General features: G+C 40.1%; 1 protein-coding gene across 1 annotated transcript in view; it reads left to right on the forward strand.

Annotated features, from left to right (window-relative positions):
* Positions 1-5,383: 5,383 nt before the first annotated feature.
* The window catches only part of AHRR (aryl hydrocarbon receptor repressor), a 67,346-nt gene continuing 46,241 nt past the window's right edge, over positions 5,384-26,488 (forward strand). Inside the window, exons 1-2 of the mRNA XM_009813830.2 lie at positions 5,384-5,448; positions 12,642-12,823. Coding sequence (XP_009812132.2) covers positions 5,387-5,448; positions 12,642-12,823 — 244 coding nt within the window. The 5' untranslated portion in view covers positions 5,384-5,386. The remainder of the gene's footprint in view (positions 5,449-12,641; positions 12,824-26,488) is intronic.

Here is a 26,488-nt window from a genome sequence, read left to right on the forward strand (position 1 = left end):
CAGTGAAGCTGCACCGTGGTGCTGGGGTGCAGCAGGGATGAGAACACAACTTCCTTATTCCCAGGCTGCCTCTTCGAAACCTGCGCCACTTCGAAGCTGTGGTCTGCACAGCCCTTTTATGTAGCTCAGGCATTGAATGCATGGTATGTGATCACATTCGGGCAGGAAATGATTCATAAAAATTAATGAAAGGAGAGATCATTGGATAATGTAATTTGACCTCCTGTAGCTACCAAAGCTACCAAATTTTTTTTTCTGAGTATGCCTGCATTCAGCCCAACTGCTTGTATTTAATTTAAGCATAACTTCTGTTAGGGTAAAGTGTATGTTACAGAAAGACATCTAACAGTGAGTTCAAGACAGCAGGATCCATTAAATCCTTTGTAGGCAGCCACAGTGTTTAAATGGTCACGATGTTACAGATTAATGCCTTATTTCTTATTTGGATGTATCCGGCCTCAGCTTAACTTTCTAGGTGCTTGCTATATTTCAGATTAAAATAATTCAGCACCCATATCTTCCCCATGAAAGTACTTCACTTTACTCAAGGCACCTAATTCATTTTTCTATGCAAGGCAGTTTCTTCAGCCTGCAAGTATTTTTTTTTAGCTTCTTTCCTCACCCTTTCCAATTTCTAACATTATTTGAAAAACACTTAAATGGGAACTGTACACACTGTTACAGCATCAGTATCATCATACCTAAACAGAGGTAAGACCACTTCACTTAGGTCAGCAACTGCATTAGCTGCCTTTGAAGCAGCTCCTCCCTGGGAGCTCAGGCTATGGATTGTATTAATTTTTCATTTTGATATCTAATTCCTTTCAACAATCACTGGCATTTCAGGATGCAGTGCCCATTCAGTAGCAATGACTTGCGTTCCCTATTCTGAGATGCACCTGTTTGCATTTGGCTGTATTAAAATGCATTGTGGATAAACAGAAACAGCCTACCAGGCACTCCAGATTGCTGTATTTCACTATGTCTTCAGCATTATTTACCACTCTTCAAAATTTTTATAACTTTGCCAGTGTTATCACCAATGGCTTTGTATTGAACCTTGAAGCCTGTAAGATCTTTATAAAAACCTTTCTATTTAGCAGTGATTTCTCTACGATTATTCTTTATTTTTTGGATCCATCACTTGACAAATTCTTTACTTACAGAAACTATGCACTATAATGCTTCATTGTGGCTTTTTAAAATCAGAATGTTGTGCTGCTAAGTTAAATGATTTACTAATACAAATTAATTCCTTCTGTCAGCTAGATGTGATAACTTCTCAGTGAGCTAGTTTCACTCTAAAGAGCATGATATTCCATAGAATTCTGCTAAGTGATGTAATTTGTCTTTCTTATAAGCTTTTCTGGTATTTTGCTTGGGATGGATGTCAGTCTCGCCATCCAGTGGTTAGATGGATCATTATGCTTCCCTTCTCTGAAGATTGTCATATAGCAGCTGTCTTTCAGTCCTTTGGATTTCCCCAGTGTTCAGAGATTCATTATGACTTAATGTCAGCAGTGATTAAAAACATCTGACATAAGAAAGTGAATGATCATGGCCCACATCTGCCCTTTCCCAGCAATTCTGTTCCTTTCAGTCCTAGCTCTCCTCCTCCTGAAGCTCCTCAAGCTTCTAAGCCCCCTCTCCTTCTGCTGGAGGGGTGGAAGGTTGCTGCTTTGGGTTCATCTTCGTTCTCCCTCAAAAAGGGGGAGGGCACGTGAGGACTTGCAAGTGTTACAGAGAGAAAGAGAAAAGAAAGAGCAAGATTGTCCTGAGCAGCCAAATGCTGTCCCACCAACTTCTTCCTGCTTCTCATTCACACACGAGGCTGGTGGGCTGGTAGGGGAAGGAGCCCCTAGCCTCCTGCGGCAGTGGAGATGGGCTGGTCTGTCCCAGTGGTGGAGAGGAGAGCTCACAGATGACCAGTAGAGGTCATGGTCCAGTTGGGACCATGAATATATGCTCTTCCCCAGTTTTTAAAAGAAACTTTTTCTTGGTCTGTGGTTCTGTGCAGCTCAACAACTTCAAGTGCTGTTTTCAGCCGTATTTTTAGAACCACTAGCCATGAACCTTCTGACTTGGTTTTTATTCCCATACAATTGTTCTCAAACTTGTTTTATCTGCATGCCACTCTTGGCATTAGTGGTGGTAGCAGAAGCACCTCTCGGCTGTACGCATATCTAGAATGTTGGTTTTCAGTTGCTGAGGCAGTGCTTCATACCATGTTGCTGTGGTAACCCCTTGTCCTAATTCTGTAGAAAGTTCTTGTAGAAAGCCTGAAGAGTGCATGGTTAATTCTTTTTTGATGCAAGTGCATGATTCTCCTTCTTTTCAGAAACTAGAAATAGATCTGTTGAACGCTCTTACCTTTTATGCTGTTCTAACACACAGCCATTTCCATCTAATAAGCACTCTACACACTTTTTAGACCTCTTTTGTTCATAATATTCTTTTAAGATGCACACTGTCTTTTCTCTTTAGTGCTGCAACTTGTGAATTTTCCTTTGGGCCTTTATCTTTCTTAACCAGCATTTTACACTTCATAAATTCTAGCTCATATTGTTTGCTATTTATTTCCTGGTTTTCAGTTGTTTGAATACTGAGGTCTTTTAATTTATTTCTGTTTGCTGTCACATATTAATCAGCTGAACCAGAACGGGTTTTAAAACAAAGTGGTCCTTTTGGGAAATCGAATGAAGTCTTAACTTTCAGTTTTCAGTTGAATTATGCTGTCTAAGTCTTTTTCCTCCTTGTAATTTTGCTCATGAAGGCAAGAGAAGGGAAGTCTAGCATGTGACACTGTTCTGAAACATGAACTATGAGTCATAGATTCATATTATGGACGGGAAGGACTCAGAACACAGAAGTATTACAATATAAAGAAAATATCTTTTAATGTAAGGCCTCACAAGAAACTGCAGCAGTTCTTTTGGCATCTTCGCACCATTTCAGCTTCCCACTGGAGCAGAAAACTCACCAGGGTACATGAAATCTTAAAAGCTGGCAGACTGTTGCAATAAATGAGTTTGTAGACTAGCCTAACCTAACAAGGTCTTTGAGGGTGGCAAGAAAGCTTTATCTAAGCAAAGGCTGTGGGATAAACAAACTTTCTTAACCTGGAGCAGTATTTATTGTGCTGTATCCTATCCCTCATGGACTTTGGCCAGGTGGTTCACCCACCTGATGTCACATGAAATTGTCCCAGTAATAGTGGAAAAAATGGGTTTGTGTATTTCTGGAAGAACTCTATACCTGAAACTGCACCAAGTGGAGAATGACTGGTGTTTCCACCATCAGCTACAATTGAGAGAAGGCATCTACTGACCTATTTGTCTGATCTCTATACTATGCATCATTTTAGAACGAATTCTCAAGGAAAGAACCATTAACAGCTGTGGTTACTTGTGTAACGAAATAAAAATGGAATGTAGATTTAGATGATTTTGACAAAGTAACCTGATAGCTTTGTGTTGATACAGTAACTGATTTTCCAGATCAGGGAAATACGGTAGACCTAATCTATCTGAATTTAGCAAAGGATGCTGTGCTGCTGAGGACTAGTAAAGAAATGAAAGGGTTGCGGGAAGGATCTGGGTCAACAGCATGTGCTGAAAGGAAAATGTCTGATCAGGAGGGAAACTACAAGCAGAGTTCCTCAACTATCAGTTTGGAGAGAGTCATATCTTTACTCAGAAATTTCATGCAAAACCAGGAGTGCAGCAATAAACTTAGTTGCTTGCACCATCGATACAGAAGAGGATAAAATTCTCACATAATGAAAATGAACTGGATATTAATTGTATGAATGGGATGGCTGGGCACTTTGGCACTAGAAGTTAGATTTTCTCCATAAACTGTGCATTTATTTATTGTAAGTTATACATGAAGATGGAGAACTGTGAGTATTATGTGACCACAGGATGACCGTGAGCCATGAATTTGATAATGGCTATGAAAAATGAAAATGCAGTCACACAAATACCAAGTGAGATAATTCCCATAAAGAATTAATGGCTTGTCAGTGCATGAGTATATATATGCATGTATGAAATACTTTTAGATTTTACTTAATATACTGTGCATGATTAAATTTATCCATGTTATAGACAGATTGATTGAAATGAGATGGAAAAGGCTCCTAAGATGACGGGAGGAATGAAGAGTTTGTAACATGAGAGGGAAATAAAAGAGTTTGTGTTGTCCTAGAATAGAAAAATGAAGGCTGACTGAAGATATGACTGATATTTAAAAATACACCAATGAGTAAACACAATGGAGGAGGAAGAGCTATTTAAACTAAAAGACAATGTTGGCAGAAGAACAAATGGGCATAAAATGACCATGAACAAATTTAAGCTGGAAAGGGAAAGGTTTCTAGTTATCAGAAAGCTGTCTTTCCATGAAAAGTGAAGCTCCTCTAAACAGTTTTTAAATGAAGTTTAGTAAATTTATAATTTGCATTATATGATATAGGTGTCTTCAATAGCATGGGGTTTGATTCAGCAGCATAGAAGGTCCTCTTCATTTTACATCTTACACAAAGCAGCAAATACTCTTGAGATATAGTAAGCTCTCAGGCAGCATGCACCCACTGTTGAACAGCACAGAGCAAGACTAAAATACTCTTTCAGACAGAAAATCAAGAGATACTGATATTTGACTAACCACCAGAAGATTTAAACAGATTGAACACAAAGACTTGTTTCAGAGCTTGCAATGTCTCTAAGGCTAATGTGCTCAAACAGAGCAATCATAAGGCTAAGTTTTGTCTGAAAATTGTCACCTCCATCAGCACTGCATTGGATCCTAGTGCTAACCACAATACTGTGTGTCACTTCTTGAGCTGCCAACAGACACACTTTCAGTCTTTAAAAATGAGGATGTGAGGACCTGGAAAAAAGCTGGTTTGAATAATTGCATCCTACTTATCACAGTGTCAGTAATGGAAGACAATATTCCTGTGTATTTAAAAAGCTGTGAAATCCTCCTGCAGAAGATGATGGGTAGTATTATTCATTCTTATTTGTTTAGCTGAATTTAAAAATGAGCCTAGAAGGGAAAAAAATTAATTTTGTATATCGAGTAAACAGGATGTATTTTATACCCATTTTTATACCATGTATATTATGGTTAATTTGAAAAAATGAAAATTGAATATAAACATCAATATTCTAATAATATTAAGGTAGGAAATTGGAATAAGCCTTAAGCTTCTGTCTTAACTAATGCCATTCTGCTTTTTAGTGTTGTTGAACGCCACACTCAAGGAACAAACATTTTCCTTGGTTGAACTTTCTTGGTGCTGTAATTTTGTACAGCGGTATGAAACACAGAAAGCTCTGAACTAAGAAATCTATTCCTTTTGTTTTTCAGCATCAAAACAATGATTCCCCCGGGAGAATGCCTATATGCTGGGAGGAAAAGGAGGAAACCCATTCAGAAACAGTTAAGTATCATATTCATCAAGAGGCATCTCCCTCTGAACGTACGTGCTAGAAATGAGGTAGAAGAAGGAGTCCCTCCCATGGTCCGCTGACACAGGAGAGACCTAATCTCTTCTCTGCAGTGAGAAACCCCTGGTTGGGAGGCTGGCTCTTCATGGTTAAGACTGGCTCCAGGAAAGATGCCAAGCATGGGTCAAACCATCCTTACCCATCACTAGGTGTTCCAGGAAGAGGCCAGTGGTGGTTGTGATGTGTACCGCAGTGTACTGCAGAGCACACTGCTGTGAGGAGCGGAGAGGGACAGCAGTTTTTCGTAGGCAGAAGATACTGGTGGACTAAATGTCAGCTGGCCAATGCGCCGGAGGGGTGGCTGCCACCTCTGGGCTTCTGTGTTCACTGCCACCTGTTCAAGGAGCCTTTTGAGAAGCTGTGTGTTGAGTGGCACCAGTGTGCTGGCATTGTGCTCCCCCCTTCCCCCTTCCTTGGCTTAGCCTTGCTTGGGGCATCGCTAAGTCCAACATGTGCGAGCCTGGAAAGTGGGTCAGTTCAGCCAACTGAAAAAGCAGACTGGTGACTCACTTTTTGCATAAAGAACACATCATTTTCAAAACACTATTTACTGTGGGATCACTTTCATTAGGAGAAAAATGGGAGAGACAAATTGTATGTGTGAAGGCAAAGCAGAAAAAGAAAAAAAGCAATGGGAAGTTGTTACAAGATGCTTGAAATGGGAGGGAAAACAGGTTGCTATCACTCAAATGTAAAATGATTTCCAGATGCCATAAACCACGCTGTGAAATGAAGCTTCTTAATATAATCATCCCACATCTTCTGTGTTACACTTGATTATATGGTTATGAAACACACATTTTTACTGTGTTAAAATTATGAACTAGCACTGGTGGCCTTCACAGACAATTTAAGGATGAAAAGGTAACTAAAATAGATTTCTCTATTTTCAGTTGTTCAGAACTTCTGAAAATAACCCACTTGGCTTAAAATTGTATATATTGGTCTAAAGTCAAAGGGGAGTTTGGATGTTTAAGTGAAATCTGTTGATTTTGTTTGGATTTTGGAGAGTATTTGCACATGAACCACTTGTTCCCACTTAAAAAAATATTTCTTTTAGTGTAAAATATATAATAGGTGATAATTTCAATAGACAAAGATAATGACATAAGAAAATTATTCTTCCTGCAGAACCTGAGTGTTAAATCCAAAACATATGTAACATTTCTGCACTACTGTTCAAGTATGGGTATGGATATTTAACTTTATAACTGCATGAGGTATGGAACTGCTCCAGTACATGAACTTACCTCTGTGCAGAACTGTTTATGAATCATAACCTCTGTGAGAAAGGAAGGAGAGTTGCAGTTGCTTTGAGAAACATTAAGCTTCATGTTTGGAGTGTATATACTAGCTAGAAAAACTTCTCTCAGAGATGACTTCTAGATAAATGCAATGGCTAAGAAAACTACTTGTTAACAAAGGATGTAAATGTCCTCAGGAGCCTTTTATGAAATTCTGGCTTCAACAAAATCAGAGGCAAATTCTCACTGAATTGGATGGAGCCAAGTTTTCACCTTGTGAGCCATCACCAGTAATGCTACCTTGAAAATAACTTTGCTATGAGATTTCAGTACAGGTACTGGAGCATGAGCTTATCTAGCCAGGACATATACAATTTTGATCTAGAAACTTGGTTTTAGTTAAAACAAAGGGAATCATATGCTTTGGATTATTAGACTGCTGAGCTCCTGCACTGGAGACGGCCCTCTATTTTCTGTGGCTGGTTACTTATCACTTGCTGAGGATGATTTCTCAGTTCCTAGCAACACTTGTCTCTTCCTCAAACCTTATCTCTTTGTGGGCTTGGTCTCTGGTAAACCTTTCCTGTGCTCATTCTCTCCTCACTCAGGGACTTCCTAACTCTGATCTAAAGCAGCTCTGAATGCCTAAGACCGACTGGCTGACAGAACTCCTTTCATGGTCTCTGTCCTTCAGTCCTACAGACCTTACTGACATTTCAGGACTCCGAGGTATCCTTACTGTTATGCTGCCTCAAAGAATTTATCTTGAATTTAGCAGGGTAGACATAGCCTATTAATTGAGCAGTATATTTAACCATGATTTTGATCCATGTCATACCATTTTTGTTACAGCTTTTTTCTCTTGTTTGAAAGCATAACACATTTTCCTCCATGGCCTTGTTCTACTTTTTCCCCTGTCATTCTGATAATGAACCATGGTAGATGCTGCTGCCAGTTCTGGGAGAGGTATTTGTTCAGTTAAAAAATGTAATTTTTCACAGGAAGAAGGTTGATGGGAATTCTTTGGCCAGTCCTAATAATGATTCCTCTCTTTTTTCCACTAATAGCCTCTAGAAATTTAACTTTCTCTTGACAAAGGAATAAGTGAGCTCAGGTGCCAGTCTGAGCAGGATACTTGGATTTCTCTAGCAATTAATGGATTAGTCCTTTTGACGGCCAGGATTCAAAGGACAGAGGAGCAGTTTTCCCCTTTGCAGAACGACTGGGATGTTCACGTCTGCCCATACTCAGTGCATCCCAGGACGCCAAATCTCTACGTCTCCATCAGCTTTTTGTGATCAGGCTGTCAAGCCAGGTGGTGATCCTGCAGCTGGCTTTTAATTCAGGATGTCACAGAATGATACTGCTCACTACTTCTGTGTTTTTTCAGGCACAGAAATTCTATTCTGAGGTAGTTTTACAGAACAGTGGTGAAAATGTATGAAGAAACTCCATGGGAGAATGCAGAGACCCTCAAGACTCTGGAATAATGTGTGGGAAAACTTGTTTTACCAGGAAGACCTAATATGTTTCAGTCTTCTTCTCTACACAGAACTAGGAGGGACTATCTTCATTAGGTTGCCATTCTTCAGACAATACATCGGGTTCAAGTTCTACTTTTATACATGCAAATAAATAAAAAACCCTAGCTGTTCTTCTTTTGCCCCAGAAAGCTTCCAAACAAGCCCCATTAAATGTGGTCTACACTAAAGAATTTTGGCTTTTATGGAACCAGTTCAAACACCTGGAGCTCGGACTGATTGAAAAATTTCCATAAGATATGCTTTTCAGCCAGAGAACTGGAGTTTTGACTAAAGGAAATATTTTCTACCAAGTGTTTGTTTCCTGTGGAAGTCTAACATTTTACTGGCAATTCAAGCATGTGAAAACTAAAGAGATCGTGTTTTTAACCTCAAACTAAAATCACTGTGCTGAAATTAATACTTACACGAGAAATGCTAAGGCAACACTTCAGGACGGTTCCCGTTTGAAAGCTTCAGCCACTTCTTCGTCTCAAACCCTGTCATCTTGTAAAACTCTCCCTCCACAAAACATTTCTTGTAATGTTTTACAGCTCTTTAAAGGCAAGCTGCAGCTGCCCTAGCTGAGTGTATCTATGACTGCTCCAAACTGCCCATTTCAGCCAGAACTGTACTGGTGCCAGGGTAAACAGAGACCTCAGGAGGTGCAGCTCTCTCCTGCCTCCTAGTTCTCATTTTAAGGCCCCCTGTGGCATAGCCCTTCCTCTTACTTGGTATCACACTATCCCACCTCCCATCTACTCTGCCAGTGTGATGTCTTCTTGACCATTAGTTCTGCTGTCGCCTTGCCTTACTGTGAAGACACAGAAGAGGTAGAAGGTGGCAAAGGGCCCCCTTTCCTTCACACAGCGTTCTCTCAGTTGGTCCTTTTCGCTTGTAGGAGATGGTGAACATCTGCGCATACGCAGCTGGCACTGGAGCTCAGCTCTGCCAGGATACCTATGCAATGCCCAAGCACAGCTCAGTGGCTGTGGGCGCTGGTTGGGCGCTGGTTGGTATGTTCATGATAATCATCTTGCTGTTGCTTTGCACTTAGCCTGTCTGTTGCATCTCATGGTCTCTCTCTTCCCTTTCCCTTCTTACTGAAAGCTTGCCCTCGTAGTAAACGATTAGATTTTTCTCAGTTTAGATCATCTGCTGGTTTAACACTTTAGCATACTTTAAAAACTTATTCAGAGTGAACTTTTCGTTAACAGGGTAGGGCTCCCTCAGAGGCTAGCAAACAGCAGACAGAGCTGTAGCTGCAGGAAATCCCTCTGCAAGCTCACCAAACTGGTTTACACTAGTGGCGGTCTGTGTGTCATGGGCACACTGAATCATGAAAGCGCAAACGGCTCAATGCCTTACGTACCACCGAAACAGAAAGTGTTCTCTGCACCAGCTCCCATACTCAGTTCCTACCAAACAGGGCCCAGTGGTATGGGTCTTGTACAGGTACAAGTACTTCTTACTGCAGAGCAGAATTTGAACGGTTTAACAATGCAAAGAGGGAAATGCCAGCTTTATTGTTTTAATTACATGTGCTACTTCCTTGTAGTAGTGTTGTATGAAAAGCAGATATCATAGAGTGAGTGCTATGTCTCTGTTGAGACCTCACTTACACAGTTTGAGAATCCCTGGTTTAACGCAAACACAACAAGCACCATCTACTTTCAGCTCAAAATAAGGGCTAGAATTTCCATTTGCCTCAAAACAGCCCACTGAAGAATTCACTGCCTGCCCTTTTCTGTTCCTGGATAGCTACGCTAGCCTTTCCATGGAACTTGCATTGTTTTAAGTCGCATCCACTTGGCACCTAATTACCATTTACATCAAACCCCTGTTTGTTTGGATTCACTCCCTTACTGAATCATTTCCTTGAGTTTTCAGGAAGACTCTGTCCTGAACTTTCTCTGTAGTCTTTTTACACCATTCCTTGCAATCTCCAGAAAACTGTTCCTTATGCTCAGTACAAATGGCAGTCCACATAATAGCCTCAAACCATACCTCGCTGGCATAGAGCAGTCACTATTTTACATGGTAAATAGGCTTGAACAATTTCTATTTCTCTTCCATGTTAGTCTTGACAATTTTTACCCCTTGAACTCCTCAGTCTAATTTCCCTTATTAGAATTAATTTTTTCCATCCTAAATTGTTTCCTTGCTTCAGCTGGGTTGTCAGATACAAAGAGCAATTAGTAAAAACTTACGTTCTTCAGCTTCTGTGCGACTATAGGTTGTATTCCTGCAAAATGACTGCTCTCCACAGGTCAGACATCCTTGTGGTGTCATAGTGAGGATGGCTAAGCTTCAACGTTTACTCCAGAAAATTAGTGCTCAATATATACACCCTTTTTTGAAAAACAGCTAACTCTGGAGAAGTGAAAGAAGAGTATTCCTTCTTTGTTGATTGCATTATTTGCTCTCTCTAATAAATGAAAGTTATTTATTCATTCCAATCAACAAAATCTCCCCCATGTCTTTGAAAGCAACTCATTCTGTTATTGAAGGGCCACATACCAGTTTTGGTAATTTTGAACGAAAAAGCATTAATTATATGTTTTCACTGACAGCTACCTCAAACATTTTTTCATTCATTCTGTCCATCAGTGTTGTCCTGTTAAAATGAACTGAAGGCTTTCAAAAGCAGCAATGAATTTTTCATACCTGATTTGGTTTAAGAGGTTTTCAATTAGCAGCAAAGTCAGCAATCACATGTACAAAACACTGATCTTTTTTTACTGAATCCTAAGCACAACATTATTTTTTCTTAATCACAGTTACAACAAAATTAAGATTGCACTTATAAGAGGGGAACATGCAAATGTTGCAATTTAACCCTTTAACCACCTTGTGAAATACTGATGCTCAAAATTAAAATTATGATTGAAAAATATAGTAAATGTGTGGAGCGTGGAAGTGCAGCAGTAAAGTGCTACAAATAATTAGTTTGACTCTGATTCTCCACTGGAGCACCAGCTAAGCTACACAAGATTATGATCCTTGCCTTTAGTTAGGTGAAAGTGGAAACTGTTAGCACACCTGTATTTTCCTTGCCTTCCACCTGCCTTTTCCTCCCTGATTTTTCTCTCAATGTCTCTTATTCTGGAGAAGGTGCCTCAGGAGGAATGTGGCAATGTGCTACAGTAAGAACTTGAACATGGGCATGACAAGAGCGAGTAGAGGACCAGCAGACACAGCACTAAGTCCCCTGGGAGATGCTAGCTCAGCTATAGCACTGGACTGTTGTACTCCTGCTGAGATCATGGATCTGCTTAGTTTACGGCTCCAGTGGCCTGTGGCTCATTCCTGGATAAAGCATTTGACTACTGCTGGGTCCAGCAATGGCTGTCTGCTGGAGATAACCACCTTCTCAAACTTACCACTCAGGTCTTCTTGCTTAAGCGACAAGTCTGTGCTTCAGCACTGACCACTCCTCGCTGTCGTGCTGGAAATCAGGTTTCCGTGACTGCGTACAAGTGCACCAGCTTTTCCTTTTCTTCCTCTTGAGAACAGCATCTTACACGTTGTGTGAGAAGAATATAGCAGACACCCCAAAATTGAGCTTCCTCATTTGTGATGTACTTCATCTTAATGCATTTTCACAGTAGCTTTTCTGAGGCATCTGGTCCTGTTCACTGCATGAGAGGGACATGAAATGGGGATGGACTAGGAGTGCTGGCTTAGAAATCCGAGTAACATTAGTCTTTATGTTTTGGAAGGAAATCAATGTTCTTAAGAGAGAAACCAAGTTCTTATCTTTGTTATTACTGATGTAGGAAGGTAAATGTGAGAATGTTCACAGGATTTTTGAGCTTGAGGAAGGAACATCTCTTCACCTTGCTTGCCATACTTTTTAAAATCGTTTCTAAAGACAGGCTCTTTTCTTAATTATCTCCTGACCCACAGGTTAACTTTGAGTCATTAGATGGAGGGCACTAAGATGCTTTGAATGAATGCAGTGGATATTGAATGTGGTCATGCATTAGTCACGGTAATTTTCCTCTGCTATTCTGACCCTCATTTGTACAGCATAGATGAGAAATCATTTTTCCTGGTATTCACTAGAACATGAAGGTAGTACCCATTCCCCTAAGGTGAGAGGGTCCTGGGTAAGTGATATCAGTCCTTCGTCTGTTTTTCACGGGGCAGATGTGAAAAGAGAGGCCAATATCCATGTCTTCGCACTATGGCAAAAGCAGAATGGTAAATCTCTTTTCGGAGGGGACAGAAACTTCAAAGATTTTCATAGAAGCTGGGTTAAATATACCTGTTACCAACTAATTGCAGACAACGTCTCAGTCTCCAGTTGTACCGTTTGGAGGTAAAACAGGTAATTGAAAATGTGTTCTCCACCACAGAAGGCCTGCAGTTGGGAATGAAAAATCAAATCCTTCAAAGAGACACAGGGACCGTCTGAATGCAGAACTGGACCACCTGGCCAGCCTCCTGCCTTTTCCACCTGACATCATATCGAAACTGGACAAACTTTCCGTTTTGCGCCTTAGTGTCAGCTATCTCCGAGTCAAAAGTTTCTTTCAAGGTAGGTCTCTTTAAGATATCAATATCCCCTTAAAAGTCTCCCTCTAATTTATTGCTGCTTCACACTTATCATGAGCAAAATTAGCATGCAGTATTATATTGATAAAGTCAGAAAAAAAAGATCTAATGTCTACTATTGAACTTACTTTGTGCACGGGATGTCGTGTTGGAAATTTTGTGCATTTCCTCCTATGCCATTTGTGTGTTTTTCACCAAATAATGGGATAACCCCCACCCTTCCTCAGCAAGCTTTAGGAAATGGGAAAACATGACTGTAAAATCCCTAAACTGGCTTGGGGCAGATGTAATACCTGTAGTTGCTTTGAAGCTTTTATCAATAGCTTTTTGAAGCTATTATCATGCATGGTTGCAATGTCTGTTTAAATACAATGTGAAAGTCAAGCAACTACCGTATTACCTGTGTTTCCTGTATGCCAAGAGGAAATGGGCTTGCTTGAAAGGCCAGAAGCATCACTTTTTTTCAGGATAAGTGAGATCTGAAGTTTAAAGTGTTGACTAAAGCTGTAATAGGCTATGTGTTGTTTTTGTAGCTGTCTGGCACACTGTACAATGAAAGCCAAATGTGCATGTTCAGATGTACATAATAAGAATTCTTTTAGATTTGCAGACAGTTTTAGTTTCTTTTGTTGCTGAAGAGTTCACAAGAGCAAAATCCAGATTAGGGATTTAACAATTAAAATCCTCTCTAGAATAATTTAAAAATAAAATTAAAAAAAGGCACATATTTGAAGGCATATAATTGACCAAAACTTGTAGGTGGACTGTAAAGATTTTTTAATGGACATTATTTTTCCTTTACTGCTCTTTACTACTTCTTCCTGTTACTATTCCTTATTATGCACAGTGTATACAAGGGAGCCCTATTTTTTTGGTTTGTTTTGTTTTGACTGAAGAATGATATCTGTTGGTTTTTTTTTTATTTTTTAAGTATATTTTAGTGTAAAAGGAATGCCAGATTGTGAAGAGGCTTTGGCAGACTGCAGGGCATTTTACAAGCTGACATCAGATTACAGATGCTGATGTTACTGATAGCAGGAGCCTCCCATGTCAACTGCAGCAGCTGGCTGCCCAGCCTCCAGCATCTTGCAGTTTACAGAGTGCCTCTCTTTCCCTTTGAACACATACCTGCGTCTTATGGCCTCTTCCTCTGAGCTTTACTTTTGTTTCCCATGGATTCACAAGCAACAAACTGTCTTCAACTGCCTTTGCTACTCTTCTGCTGGAGTTTCTAAGATCCATTGTCTCCTTTTTTTAAAGGGATGGGATAAAAGGAAAACAAGTAAAGCCAGACTTCATTACTCTGAAATGTTCCATGTTTTGAGAGATTTCATTTAATTTAATCCCCAAATTACCTAATTGAACACATAGTTTGTGTTCCCTTCATTCTTATTTTTAAATGTTTACATCATGAAACTAAGGTTACAGAAAGCATTGTTTATAGTAAAGGAAGGAAACTACATGCCATTTTAAGAGAAGAGAGCAGGCTGGAGCTTCAAAAGGGTGGAGTGGAGGAGAGGTGAGCAGTGGAAACAGAGCTGGGTGAGGAATGGGTGCTAATGTTTGGGTAAGATCAGGAGCTGCAGCCTCAGCTTCGTGGCACTTCATGATCTACTTCCTTGTAGTTGTGGAGAAATAAGGCAGAATCTGATTTTTTTAAACAAAAAACTTTGGTAGGAAGTCACCTAAAAAAAGGAAACAAAAAAATATCCAAATATCCATCCCAGTGTTTCAATCTTTATTGTGATGAAAGAGGACAGACGAGTAGAAGTGGCTTGTTTGTGGCTTTTTAAATCAAAGGATGGTACTAAGTTGTGAGCTGTTACAAACACTGTGAGGACTGAGAACAGACCAGTGGCATACAGAGATGTTATAAAAGTGGATAAAATAAAATGTCTCTGGAAAAACTGACCTAGCAAATCTGTACTAATTCACTCAGGGAGAATTAATCCAAAGCAACTGGTGTTCAATAGATGAGAGAAACCTGGAAAAGAGAATGTAAAAACAATAATCGAAGAGGGACAGTGGTCAGCAAATTGTTCTATGCTTGTAATACGATATGTTGACATGAACAAGAAAGCCAAGCGTGGATTTTGGTCTGTTTGCCCAGAGGCAGCATGTCACTACACAGGAAGGTTATAATCCCTCTCTGCATGAGACCAGCATGACTCCATCTGGAATACAGCTTTCTGTTGTGGGTATCTCCTGGTCACAAGGGCATTAGTACATATTAAGGGGTTTGGAATAAACACAGGCAAGAAGTGACTATAAAGTTGGATGGACAAAAAAAAAAAAAAGAGTGAAATTAGCTCGAATGTGTACAATTTATATGCTTCGGATGTTTGTCTTCATAGGATAGAAGGACGAGAAGGGAAGGAATTGCTTGGGATATTTTAGAGTGAGTGGCACAGTGGAGGACCCAAGGAATGATGATGAGCAAGCTGAAATTTGGCTTGAATATCAAGCAAAACATATCTGTAGTGAGTTCTGTTCAGATATCCAGTGTTCCTAAAACTGATGCAGTGGAGATTCAGGACATTCAGATTTGTAATCTATGACACACAGGCATGTGCATCTTTTGTTTAAAATACTGTTCTGTGAGTTTTAAGGAAGTTAAGCTTAAATTCCATGTTTTTAAAAAGTGCTTGTAAGAATGCTGTTTGCAATTTTTTAGAAACCACGAATAGTGCTATATGACACATAAGTTCATATATGACATTGCAGATTCAACCCCTAACAGTTCACCAATTCCCGTGACAATTATTATTATACACCTTCAACAGTTCCAGCGGTTTCTAGACATACTCATTTACTTACCACTAGGTGTCCTTTCAGTAGCTACTCTGCAATACTCAGTGTGTAGCACAAATGTTGTATTTATAAAGATCAATAGCCAATTAAAGGGCATGGAGTGACTTCACCATATTGATTTCAAGTATGAAAATAATTTTGCAGAGAATTAGGTATTAGGGGATAGAGAATATTCATCAGTCTTTTATTCTCTCTTTGGTGACCGTTACAGGTTAGTACCTTGAAGCATCTGGCCAGTTAATCTTAGTTAAGTTGTTTAAGCAAATGCCTGGTTCTTTTCTAAAATTTAGATCTGGTTGTTGAGACTGATTTTTCTACTATTCAGTTTAACAATCACTGTGGTGGATTCCCTCTCTCATTCTTAGAAATGTCTTCCTTTGGCTTCAGAACAGTTCTTCTGTCTACTTGGTTTACAGTCTTCCTATCTCTGTTATCAGCTGGCAGTGGCTCTATTAATAGCCCTACTCCCCTGAAGCTATATGCATTTAGTCATTTTGCATTGCCTGATAAGCACTTCAAAATGGCTTGCAGCAGTAACCTTCCAGTCTCACCAGATCTCTTGTATAAAGCAGCACGGATCTGAATCAGTGCTTAGACTGAGAGACATCAACTGCTACAGGAAGCTGTGCCTGTCATTTGGCCCTGACAAAAATTTGCCTTGGGTGGGGCTCCTGTGGGAGTGGAGTGGTACTTAGTGGCTGTGACCACTTGAGCTTGCTGGGCCTCTGTCTTGGCCATATTCCATCTTGGTTAATTGTAGTCTGTCTTCCTTTACCACTTTTGACAATACATCCTTTAGTACCTCTTATTTCTCAGTTTTTCCACTTGCGGAAAAATGGTGGTCTTGCTCCACTTCAAAATTAACTCCCTTTTGCTGATCGTTTCAATCGTTCCCTTCTAGTATATGTATTAATTTTGTAAATTAATGTAAAAAGAATAGCACCTTGTTCTTTTAGCATCTCAGATCCTTTCTGAGAGACACCTAACTTAAGCTTCCTAGTACTTGTAAGGAAAATACTTACGACAATTTAGATAGACCAATACAGTTACAACTAGGGCTTAAAGCTCCTCATCTTTCAGTTCTTAGTGTAAGAACTGTTCTCAGATTATGGTTTCTTAAGCAAGCTTGGACCCCTTTCCAACAAGATTCTTCAGTTTACTTATGAAAACATTTAAGACAGTAGGACTAGCCTTTTTGAAGTTATGAATACATGTAATATCTATTGTTCTTCCCATCTGCATGTCCGGTTGTAGAAGGTAATTTATGTGGTGTAACATGGCAAAATATCCTTTACAGACCTGTGGATTTCTACTTCTTTTTTATTACCTTTAAGTCTTTACAAATAGGTTGGTTGTTATTTTTATCCAGTATTTTTCTAGGGATTGAAGCTCAGCTTAGTGGTCCTAGTATTCTTCGGTTTCCTCTTCCTGGGCTTTCTAAAGATAAGCTCCGTGTTTGCCCTCTTCTAGTCTTTCAAAATCTCCCTTTTCTATCATGATTTATCATAGAGTAATAGCTAATAGCTCTGACAATGCTTCAGCTCATTCTGCTGCAATGAGTTTCACCAGGTGCAGCTAACTTGCAAGTATTAAACTTATCCAAGAACCTGAGGTGCTAGCCTTGTTGCTGGTGTTTAGTAGCAGTATCTGTCTGATCCTAGCTGATGGAAGCAAGAAAAGGCGATAAAGACTTAAACCTTTTTTTATAGCTGCCCCTCTGCTGAGTAGCAGAAAACTTTTCCCAACCTTGTATGGTTAAAGGACTTCCAGCATGCTTTTTATAACCTTCCCTTTCTTGCTACATCTTCTTTTATGCATTGGATTTTCTTTTTTTTCCTTCTTATATACTTGTGCTTTATTTTATTCATTTTTTAAAAATATTTTTGTGAGCTTCCAGTCATTGAAGAACTCAGGATTTTGTTAAGATGATCTTTTCTTATATTTCACACTCTTCACTGCCACTGAGATAGTTTACACTTATGCCCTACGTAATGGTTTGTTGAAAGAACGTCCAACTCTTACTTCCCTTAGATATCTCTCCTCTGAGATTCTGCCTTCCAGTTCTCCAGGTGTACTGAAGTCTCCCTTCTTTAGGTCCAGCATCTTCATGTTGCTGTGCCTTGGAGTGCTGCTGCTGGAAGAACAATTCGTTCCAGGATTTCCTGGTCACTTTCACCAAGCTGCCCTCCCTCCTTCTAACTGGTTTCTCCCCTTCAATTAAATCTCTTTTATATACTTATTTTTTCAGTTCTGGCAGGACAGCACACACTGTGTGGTTTCTGTCTTTCTTCTGATTTAGCATGTATATTAGTGGGTCATTTCCTTTTACTCATTTATGTGTTTGGTGTGATCCAGTTCCCACCGATGTTTATCTTTAATGGAAATTGGATTTATCCCTTTTAAGAAGAAAGCAACAAAGGATTCCTCCCAGCTGGCCTGATTTTCAGTATCCTCAACTACTTGCAGTCTGTTCCAGCTTTCATCTCCTCCTACTGTATCCATGGCCATTGATCTCATAGCTCAATAACATACATGGACTTCTTACTACTTTGATTCAGATTCCTTAGGTTCATTCATTAGATTCTTTAGATTAGGCTGTCCTAAGGAAGGACAGCTATTATTTATTGTAGTATTTGAATAGTGTTGCAGTCCACGCTCCATAGTTTGCAGACCTGTTTCTGCTGTGACATGCCTGTCACTCCAGTGACACTCACAGGAAATTAAGAAATAAAAACTTGAGGTGGGTGGGGAAGCAAAGAATGGTGTTGCTTTCAGTGTATTATCTGCACTGTAATGCTATTCAACACTGCTTTATGAGTGCTGCTTACCTGAACCAAAGCTCCTGGTCTGAGGATCCAGGATTCCATTGCAGTGCAAGCAGAGGGGTTATCAGGCATCCCTTTTTTCCCCACTGTTTTCCCAGAGTTTTCTTTTCAAAATCTCTCAGCTGAAGTTTTTTTCTGGATTGACAAGTTCTGCTCTTTTGGTATAAATATAGTTTTTAGATTTTACTTTACATAAGCAAGGAAAATTTTTCAACAATGAGATTTAACTGATTTTTGAACTAAACTCATACATTTGAGTTTATTGGTACAATTTTGGCCTATATTGGATACATTTCCATGGGAAAATTTCTTCTTTCATTTGTTAGCTGGTGCCAGTAGCCTGGAGCTTTCCCTTAAATTTAAAACCGTAGTCTTAGTGAATCACAGAAGGGTTGAAGTTGGAAGGGACCTCTGGAGGTCATCTGGTCCAACCCCCGTGCTCAAGCAGAGCCACCTAGAGCCAGTTGCCCAGGACCATGTCCAGATGGCTTTTGAATATCTCCAAGGTGGAGACTCCACAAATTCTCTGGGCAACCTGTGCCAGTGCTTGGTCACCCTCACAGTGAAAAAGTGTTTACTGATGTTCAGACAGAATCTCCTGTGTTTCAGATTGTGCCCATTGCCTTTTGTCCTGTCACTGGACACCACTGAAAAGAGCCTGGCTCCCTCTTCTTTACACCTTCCCTTCAGGTATTTATACATGCTGATGAGATCCCCCCTGATCTTTCTCTTCTCCAGGCTGAACAGTCCCAGCTCTTTCAGCCTCTCCTCATAGGAGAGGTGCTCCAGTCCCTTCATCACCTTTGTGCCCTTTCATTGGACTCTCTCCAGGTCCTTTGTAATGGATATATTTAGAATAGATACAGGAAAAGTAAAATAATAAAAGATGTGAAATACAAATAAAGATTATAACAGAGGCTACGCTGAGAACAGGATAAAATGCCTAAGTCAACAATCATGGAAATATACCTCCTTGACTCTATCTCTTCACTCCCAGCGATCTTTTCTTGGTATGATTTATATATTGATTTCCATTGTGGAAATGATAAGAGGCTTTCAGATTATCAACAAACCTCTAGTTTTTCATGAAACCTGTACTTTGAGTTATCAATCTAGGATTTCAGTTGTGAATCTCTGCTTAGCTAGGATTGAAGCTTATACCTTGAGTCAAGAAGTCCCCAACATATCTGAACAGCTTAACAATTACAAGTTTGCTTTTTAAAGACATATTCTACTGATTTAGAGTGCTCCCAGTGCTGTTCTCTGAAATGGAATGCCTGAATGATTTCTTTCTTGAAAGAGAAATAAGGACTTTTCTTTGTGCACACATACAAAATGTCTTTAGGGTATCTGTTGCTGTAGTCCACAGTCATAGCTTATTAGATTGTCTATAAGCATTTAGGCTGTTCAGGTTTCTCAGGGCAGCATATTCAATGACTTTCACTGAGAAGGAATCTTCACGGTTGGAGTGGGTGACAGGTAAGGTTATTCCTGTGGCTGTATTGAATCATCGTATTCAAGTTACCACAGCATTCAGAGTGTTTCAGCCACAAAGGGAGTGTTCATGAAAGAAACATTTTCCACTCTCTACTGCTTTATAATTTTACTATCTTCATAACAATACAGAAACTGAAAAGAGGAAAAACTGTTCTGGTGCCTAAGTGGTAAGTAAGTAAATCTTTGAAGGAAGACCTACTGTCTGCAAGTCATTACCAAGTGCTAAAATACTACATCAGTGAAATTTTAGTATGAGCATCAAGACTTTAAGCAGGCTAGATGCATATATTTATTCCTGAGATCTGGCAGGACTCATTTCTGGAGAATCAGCTGCACATTGACTCTCCCCAACATTACCCATTTCCAGACTGGATTATTTGACTAGATATTTTGACATTTTTAATTTCCAGAGAGACCATTTTATTGTGACATATTGCTTATACCAATGCTTCTCTTTTTTCTTTTCCCCTTGTTTCCTGGGGACACCATTCATTCCATGTAACAAATACCTGAGGCTGTTTTGTACTTCATGTCCTCTTGGATAACCTGGAGATCTCTGACTCTTGGGAGACCTTTGCTGACTCTTGGAAGAGGACCATATCTCCTCTTTGTGCCTTGTTGTAAGAGGATGGACCTCCTTCTGCTAGCTGGCTTTCTCTTTAGTTTCCTGGAAACAAGGTGGGTTTTGTAGGAGAAGGAGAGTAGCTTTACATGCAGGATTTACTTCAGAATAAGCCTATATTCAGCAAGAACAAGAGGACTCTTAAATTGCTTGAATTCCTGTCACCTTTGAAGACCAAGGGAACCTGTTAGTCCAACACTCTGTTAAGTGTCATATTCTGAGATTGGGTCTAAATTCCACACCTACTTTTTGGAGTAATGGCAAATAAAGGACCTTAGTTATGAATGTCAGATCTTTTCTGGTACTCCTTGGGTACTTGTGTCATGTTCTGTGGGTTTTTCATATTGTCATCTCTCACAAATTCAGAGCTGTTAGGCTGAGTCAGTCATTTGCACAAAGAGGGCTGGACTTTATAGACTTTGTGCTGTCTTTGGGAAATACACCATCATTATGATTCTTCTTGCAGAACCTCCTCTTGCGATTCTGGATGTATATCTTATACCACTTTTCTATTGTTGGATGCCATTCAAGTGAACATCCCCGTAGGCCTCAATGTTTCTCCTGGTATTGGCAAGACTGATTACAAAACCAGGGCGTTGGAAATGACAAGTGACGGGAGGGGAATCTTTGACTGTTAGATTTCTCCTGAGGGCATTTGGCACTGGAAGAGTTCCACTGTTTCTAGCAATAGTAGAAGTACACTCAGAACCAGACAACATGGTTACTGACACACACCGTGGCTGGTTTTATAGGTGTTCCCACAAACCACAGCTGCTATATTGGTCCAAAGCTAGGGGAAGTCCCCAAAATACTTTGAGCTGTTAAGTGTGGGTCTTTATCTTTCTCCAGCTTTCTCAGTCATTTTTAACCATTCTGATTTGGTAGGCTTTTATGCTCCATTGCATTTGGTTAGCTCATGCTATGCATCTCACGTAGCATTGATGTAAATAAATGTAGGTATGTGGCAAGTAAAAAACTGGGCCCATTTAATCCAGTAGACTGATATATGCACTGTCTTTTGTATTCAATGATGTTCATCTTGCTTGAGCACTGTGCTTCCTCAATCCTTCCTCTGCAGCTAAGACCCTCCTTACCTGCTGTTGAACTACCATTATAGTCCCCCATGAATCAAATTCTATTTTCCTACGCTATAACTTTCATTGACCTCATTTTCTTGAGTTAAATTGTGTTTGGATGTTGGAGACTGAGAAAGAACTTAGCATAAGGGTTCTAGAGTCTAGAACACAAGTCTTATGAGAAGCAGCTGAGGGAGCTGGAGTTGCTTAGCCTGGAGAAGAGGAGGCTGAGGGAGGACCTTATTGCTCTCTACAACCACCTGAAAGGAGGTTGTAGAGAGGTGGGTGTTGGTCTCTTCTCCCAAGTAACAAGTGGTAGGATGAGAGGAAATGGCCTCAAATTGCACCAGGGGAGGTTTAGATTGGATGTTGGGAAAATTTTCTTCACTGGAAGGGTTGTCAGACATTGGAACAGGCTGCCCAGGGAGGTAGTTGAGTCACCATCCGTGGCGGTATTTAAAAGATGTGTGGATGAGGCACTTAGGAACATGGTTTAGTGGTGGACTTAGCAGTGTTAGGTTTATGGTTGGACTTGAGGATCTTAAAGGTTTTTTCCAACCTAAACGATTCTACGGTTCTATGATTCTATTCTATAAGTTTAGTTCGACTGCAACCCAAGTTTTCCTTGGATATGAAAACAAGATTGGTTTTCATCATAGGAAAGACTGTATTTTTACTCCAGAAGTTGCTAGCAATTGCAGTGACTACAGAAGGTCCTAGCAATAATTCTGTCCTAGTCAATGCTGCAGTGGATGGGAGGTAGGAAAGCATTCCCTCAGGCATGAACTTTGGCTTGGTTGACACTTGTTCTCAGCTTCATGAGTGATTACCATCTCCGAGAGGAAATGTGTTTCTTTACTGTCAAGAAAATTATTTACTTTGTTTCTTATTTTAAACACAGATATGGTTTAAAGGAAAGGCAATACCTCTTATCCAACAGAACAAGGAATTTAGCTTGGCATAATATAATTGCATAGGGCTTTTAAGGCAAATAGGACAAATAGTTTTAGGCTAGAGAACAGTGTGGGAGACTCCTCCTGGTTTCTCTTCTCACTTTGCTATTGCCTCACTTTTGGCTTACAGCACACAGTGAAGCTCTCCGCAGAGAACTCTGAAACAATGTGGATGTTAGAGTGGGTCCTGTAGCAAGAAGCTGAGTGGCTGTGTCACTTTGGGAATAAGCCTGCATGAATTAGTCCTTCTGAGAGGCACAGCTTACTAGAGTATGTGCCTTGCCATTCCAATATAGCCACTTTTTTTCAAGCTCCTGTTATCTCCGTGTAGCAGTGTAAGACGCTGTGTGCACATACCGATATCCTTAGAGCTAGCTCAAAGATCACTGTGCTACACTCCATCATGTCCAGTGCAGACATACATCTCTGGTGCTTTCCAGGTCAGGTAACTTCAATCTTTTCAGTCTGTACAATTATATTGGCTATGCCAAGGCAGATCTCAAGATGACACTTGTGGTCCATGGAAGTGGAAAGCTGCAAGCCCATTAATACCTTGAATTAAGAGCCTGTCATTCAGATGTAAATCTAAAACAATGCTTCCTCTTTAAGACTTTTTAAAAATAATTTTAATTATAAGACTACCATTTAGCCTCTGGACTTTGTAGTGCTTTCATAGAGTCAGTTCATGAAGTTCTGAAATGCTGTCTCATATGCCTCACTAGCAATGTGTGGTGGTTGCTGGGACTCTGAGAAGTCCATGAGATGCAGTCTGAAGGCTAGGTGTGGGGGCAGGGTAAATACAGAGGTTGCAAAGGTGTGGCAAGACTAGACAAAATATTACTGTTTTAAAATCTATTTAAAACCACTTTTTCCTATCATGATTTTCAGCTGGACTTCATACCTAATATATGAAGCGTAGGCTGGAGGGGAGAGGATAAAGAATAATAGCCAGATCCTTAACTGGCTTCCATCCTCTACTTACCATATTTTCAAATAAATGCTGTGTTGCTCCTATCTATTAACCACTCACGGATGTGTTTTATTATCTACTTTCAAGAGTTTTATTTTAAAAAAACTTGTTTCTTGTTCTGCTCCCCAAAGTCCTGCTAATTGTTAGGCCACTGAAGCTCTGAGACCATTGCCTGTCATGTGCATCAGCGTCAGTATTGTCTCATTGGGGTTTTTTTTTATTGCTCCCTCTGTGTTGTCTGTATGTGTCTGTTGTTTCCTGTCTTACACTAGGTATGTGCATGCTTTGTCAGTGAGTGACCCATGTTTTATTCTGAGGGGCCAAGTGTGTTTCCATCTCTAGTAGCCCTAAAGATCCACTAGAATGACTCAACCCAGGGACAAGAGGATACCAAGACAAGGAAGAGGGCAAGGCTAAGTAGCCTGAGGGTTTTCTGTAATTCATTGTGTCTTTTCAAGGTTTTATTTAGTCTCTGCCAAATTCAATTTAAATTTTGTTTACTGATAGCATTTTCTTGACTTTATGGAATGTACTTGGGGTGTGTGGGGTTTTTTTTGCATACTGTGCTTGGAGTTTTAAATGAGTTTAAAACAAGCAAATGAAATCTAAATTAAACGCTAGCAATAAACAAAACACCTCACTACAATTCAGATGGGCAGCCCTGGTTAACCTAGTTACTGCTTCAGAAAATGTGCGCCAATATCTGGAAACTTTTATTTTATGTCATGCAACACTCAACGGTGACAACTTATCTGAGTAGCAGCCTGAGGCATTTGCTTAGTGTTGACACAGGAGGAAGAACTTTATCAGGTGACCTGCAGACGCCATTTCTCAGGATGTCTTTAATAATTGATTTTCCACGTTCTGACCAGTCCTCACAGTCTTGGAGAAGACTGAAGTCCCTTCAGTTCATGCCTTTCTGTCTTCCTTGTTGCATTATTTCCAAAACGGTTTGGCATATCTTTGCCTGAATGCTGTCCGTGGACAAGACCGGTGCTTCCTTTCTTTTCTCCTAAACCCCTGTCCGTTTGGTTGCCAACATCGCTGCTGCTCCAGCATCCACTGTCAGAAGCTCCTGCCAGGGGGCCGCTGGGGCTGGCTGTTCCCTAAGGGATGGAGGGTCCCCATGGTGTCCCTCAGGGCCTCCCAACCTGGGCCTGTCCCACCACCACAGCCAGGAGCAGGGCAGCTGCGGGGCACCGGGAGCAGCCCCAACTGTGAGCATTGGGCACCTCCCTGGGGTCCAGCTGAGGCCACGCTCTACCCTCTCTCTCTGTCTTGCCTCTATACCCTGGGGACATCTTGTCCCCCTCCACTATTTCTGGACTGTAACTTCCTTTCTGAACACGATGCAAAAACTGTTGTCCAAATCCTGTCTCTTCATCATTTTGTAACCTCTGTATCGCAGGCCTTTCTGACATCACTGGCATTTGTGCTCCACAGAAATCATAGCTACTAACTTCTCTTTCTTGCCCATTTCTCTGACTGAGCAACTTGCTCTGCCACCTCCTTGGGCATTTCTATGCCCAGCTTTATCCCATTAAGGCCATGTAATTGTAATAATCCTTGCCTATCAAGTCTTTATTCTTATCAACCCTCACTCCTCTTTCCGTAGTTTTGGCTCTTTCTCCTACAGGCATTGTTCATTTTCCTCACGTTGCCCTTTATGGATGAAATGCCCTTCCTGAAATCATGCCCGGGATACCCACCAATTCCTCCCGCACAAAAATCTTGTTAGTTATAAGCAGAGCTGCAGGTGGCTGGTAGGTTTATATAAGTATGAAAGTAAATAAATAAATTGATGGTTTAATCATACCCAAAAGTTCATGATTTATCACATGATTTATACAGCTGAATCTGTGCAAGACACCTGTCTTTCTAGGCTGTGACTAGATCTCATTTAGATGCTTGGAAATCATAAAACATGAGATGGGAGCTGGTTTCTGCAAAGCTTACCTCGTTTTGCTATATGATTAGTCCTACAGTTTGGCTCAATTGATTGCTATAAAGGGCTTGTTTTCATTCAATTGTATTTGGTCTAGTGTCTTTTTTATGTTATTGGAAAGAAAATCCCAACTGACTAACACAGATGCTTTTCTCCTCTATCTAATGTAGCAGTAACATACTAGTCAGTGCTCTGAACATTCACCACCATGAAACGAAATAACTTTTTTAGATGAGGTACAGCAGATTTCCCTTCATAAACCCAGTGTTAATCTGATTTTAATTTTTGGTGCAATCATGTAGACAATGCAACCGATAAATTTTCTAAAATCTCGACATCTATATGAGTAGCAGTGGAAGCAGAATGCATAACAGTAAACTAAATTAAATGCTTACTAAGAGAAGTTACAAACAGACTTTAAAACTTCCTTCAAAGAAGCTCATAATTTCTTTTGTGAAAGTTCAATGCTATATAACAGTCTTGCCAAACACATATCACATGGATTTACTGTGTCCCTAAAATTCCACTGAAATCCCCTCAATGCATTCCCTTTTTATAGCTGCATGGAATATATCAAGTTGAAGGTATACATAGGAAGTAAATCTCTGCCTGTAGTTTTTTATTATAATAAATAATATGTCCGCTATTCCCATTCACCTCTAAACCTGCAACATGAATTGGCTACTTACATACTGGAAACAGCTGAAAGAAGTTGAGAGAAGAGTACTGAAAACAAGCAAAGATCAGATCTAAATCAAAACCCAACACATTTTAAGTTCTCTTTTTCTAGTCCGTTAACAACTTCATAACCACTTTACTAATTGTATAGTTGCAAAACATGTATGTGACCTTATATTAATCTTACATACTCCCCTGAGTGTTTCAACACCTGTACAGAAAATGCTCTCTTCTCTGTGTTAGTATTATGTTGTTCATCAGTGTCACTGAA

The sequence above is a fragment of the Gavia stellata genome, chromosome 3 (genome assembly GCF_030936135.1).
Source record: "Gavia stellata isolate bGavSte3 chromosome 3, bGavSte3.hap2, whole genome shotgun sequence".
Lineage (NCBI taxonomy): Eukaryota > Metazoa > Chordata > Aves > Gaviiformes > Gaviidae > Gavia > Gavia stellata.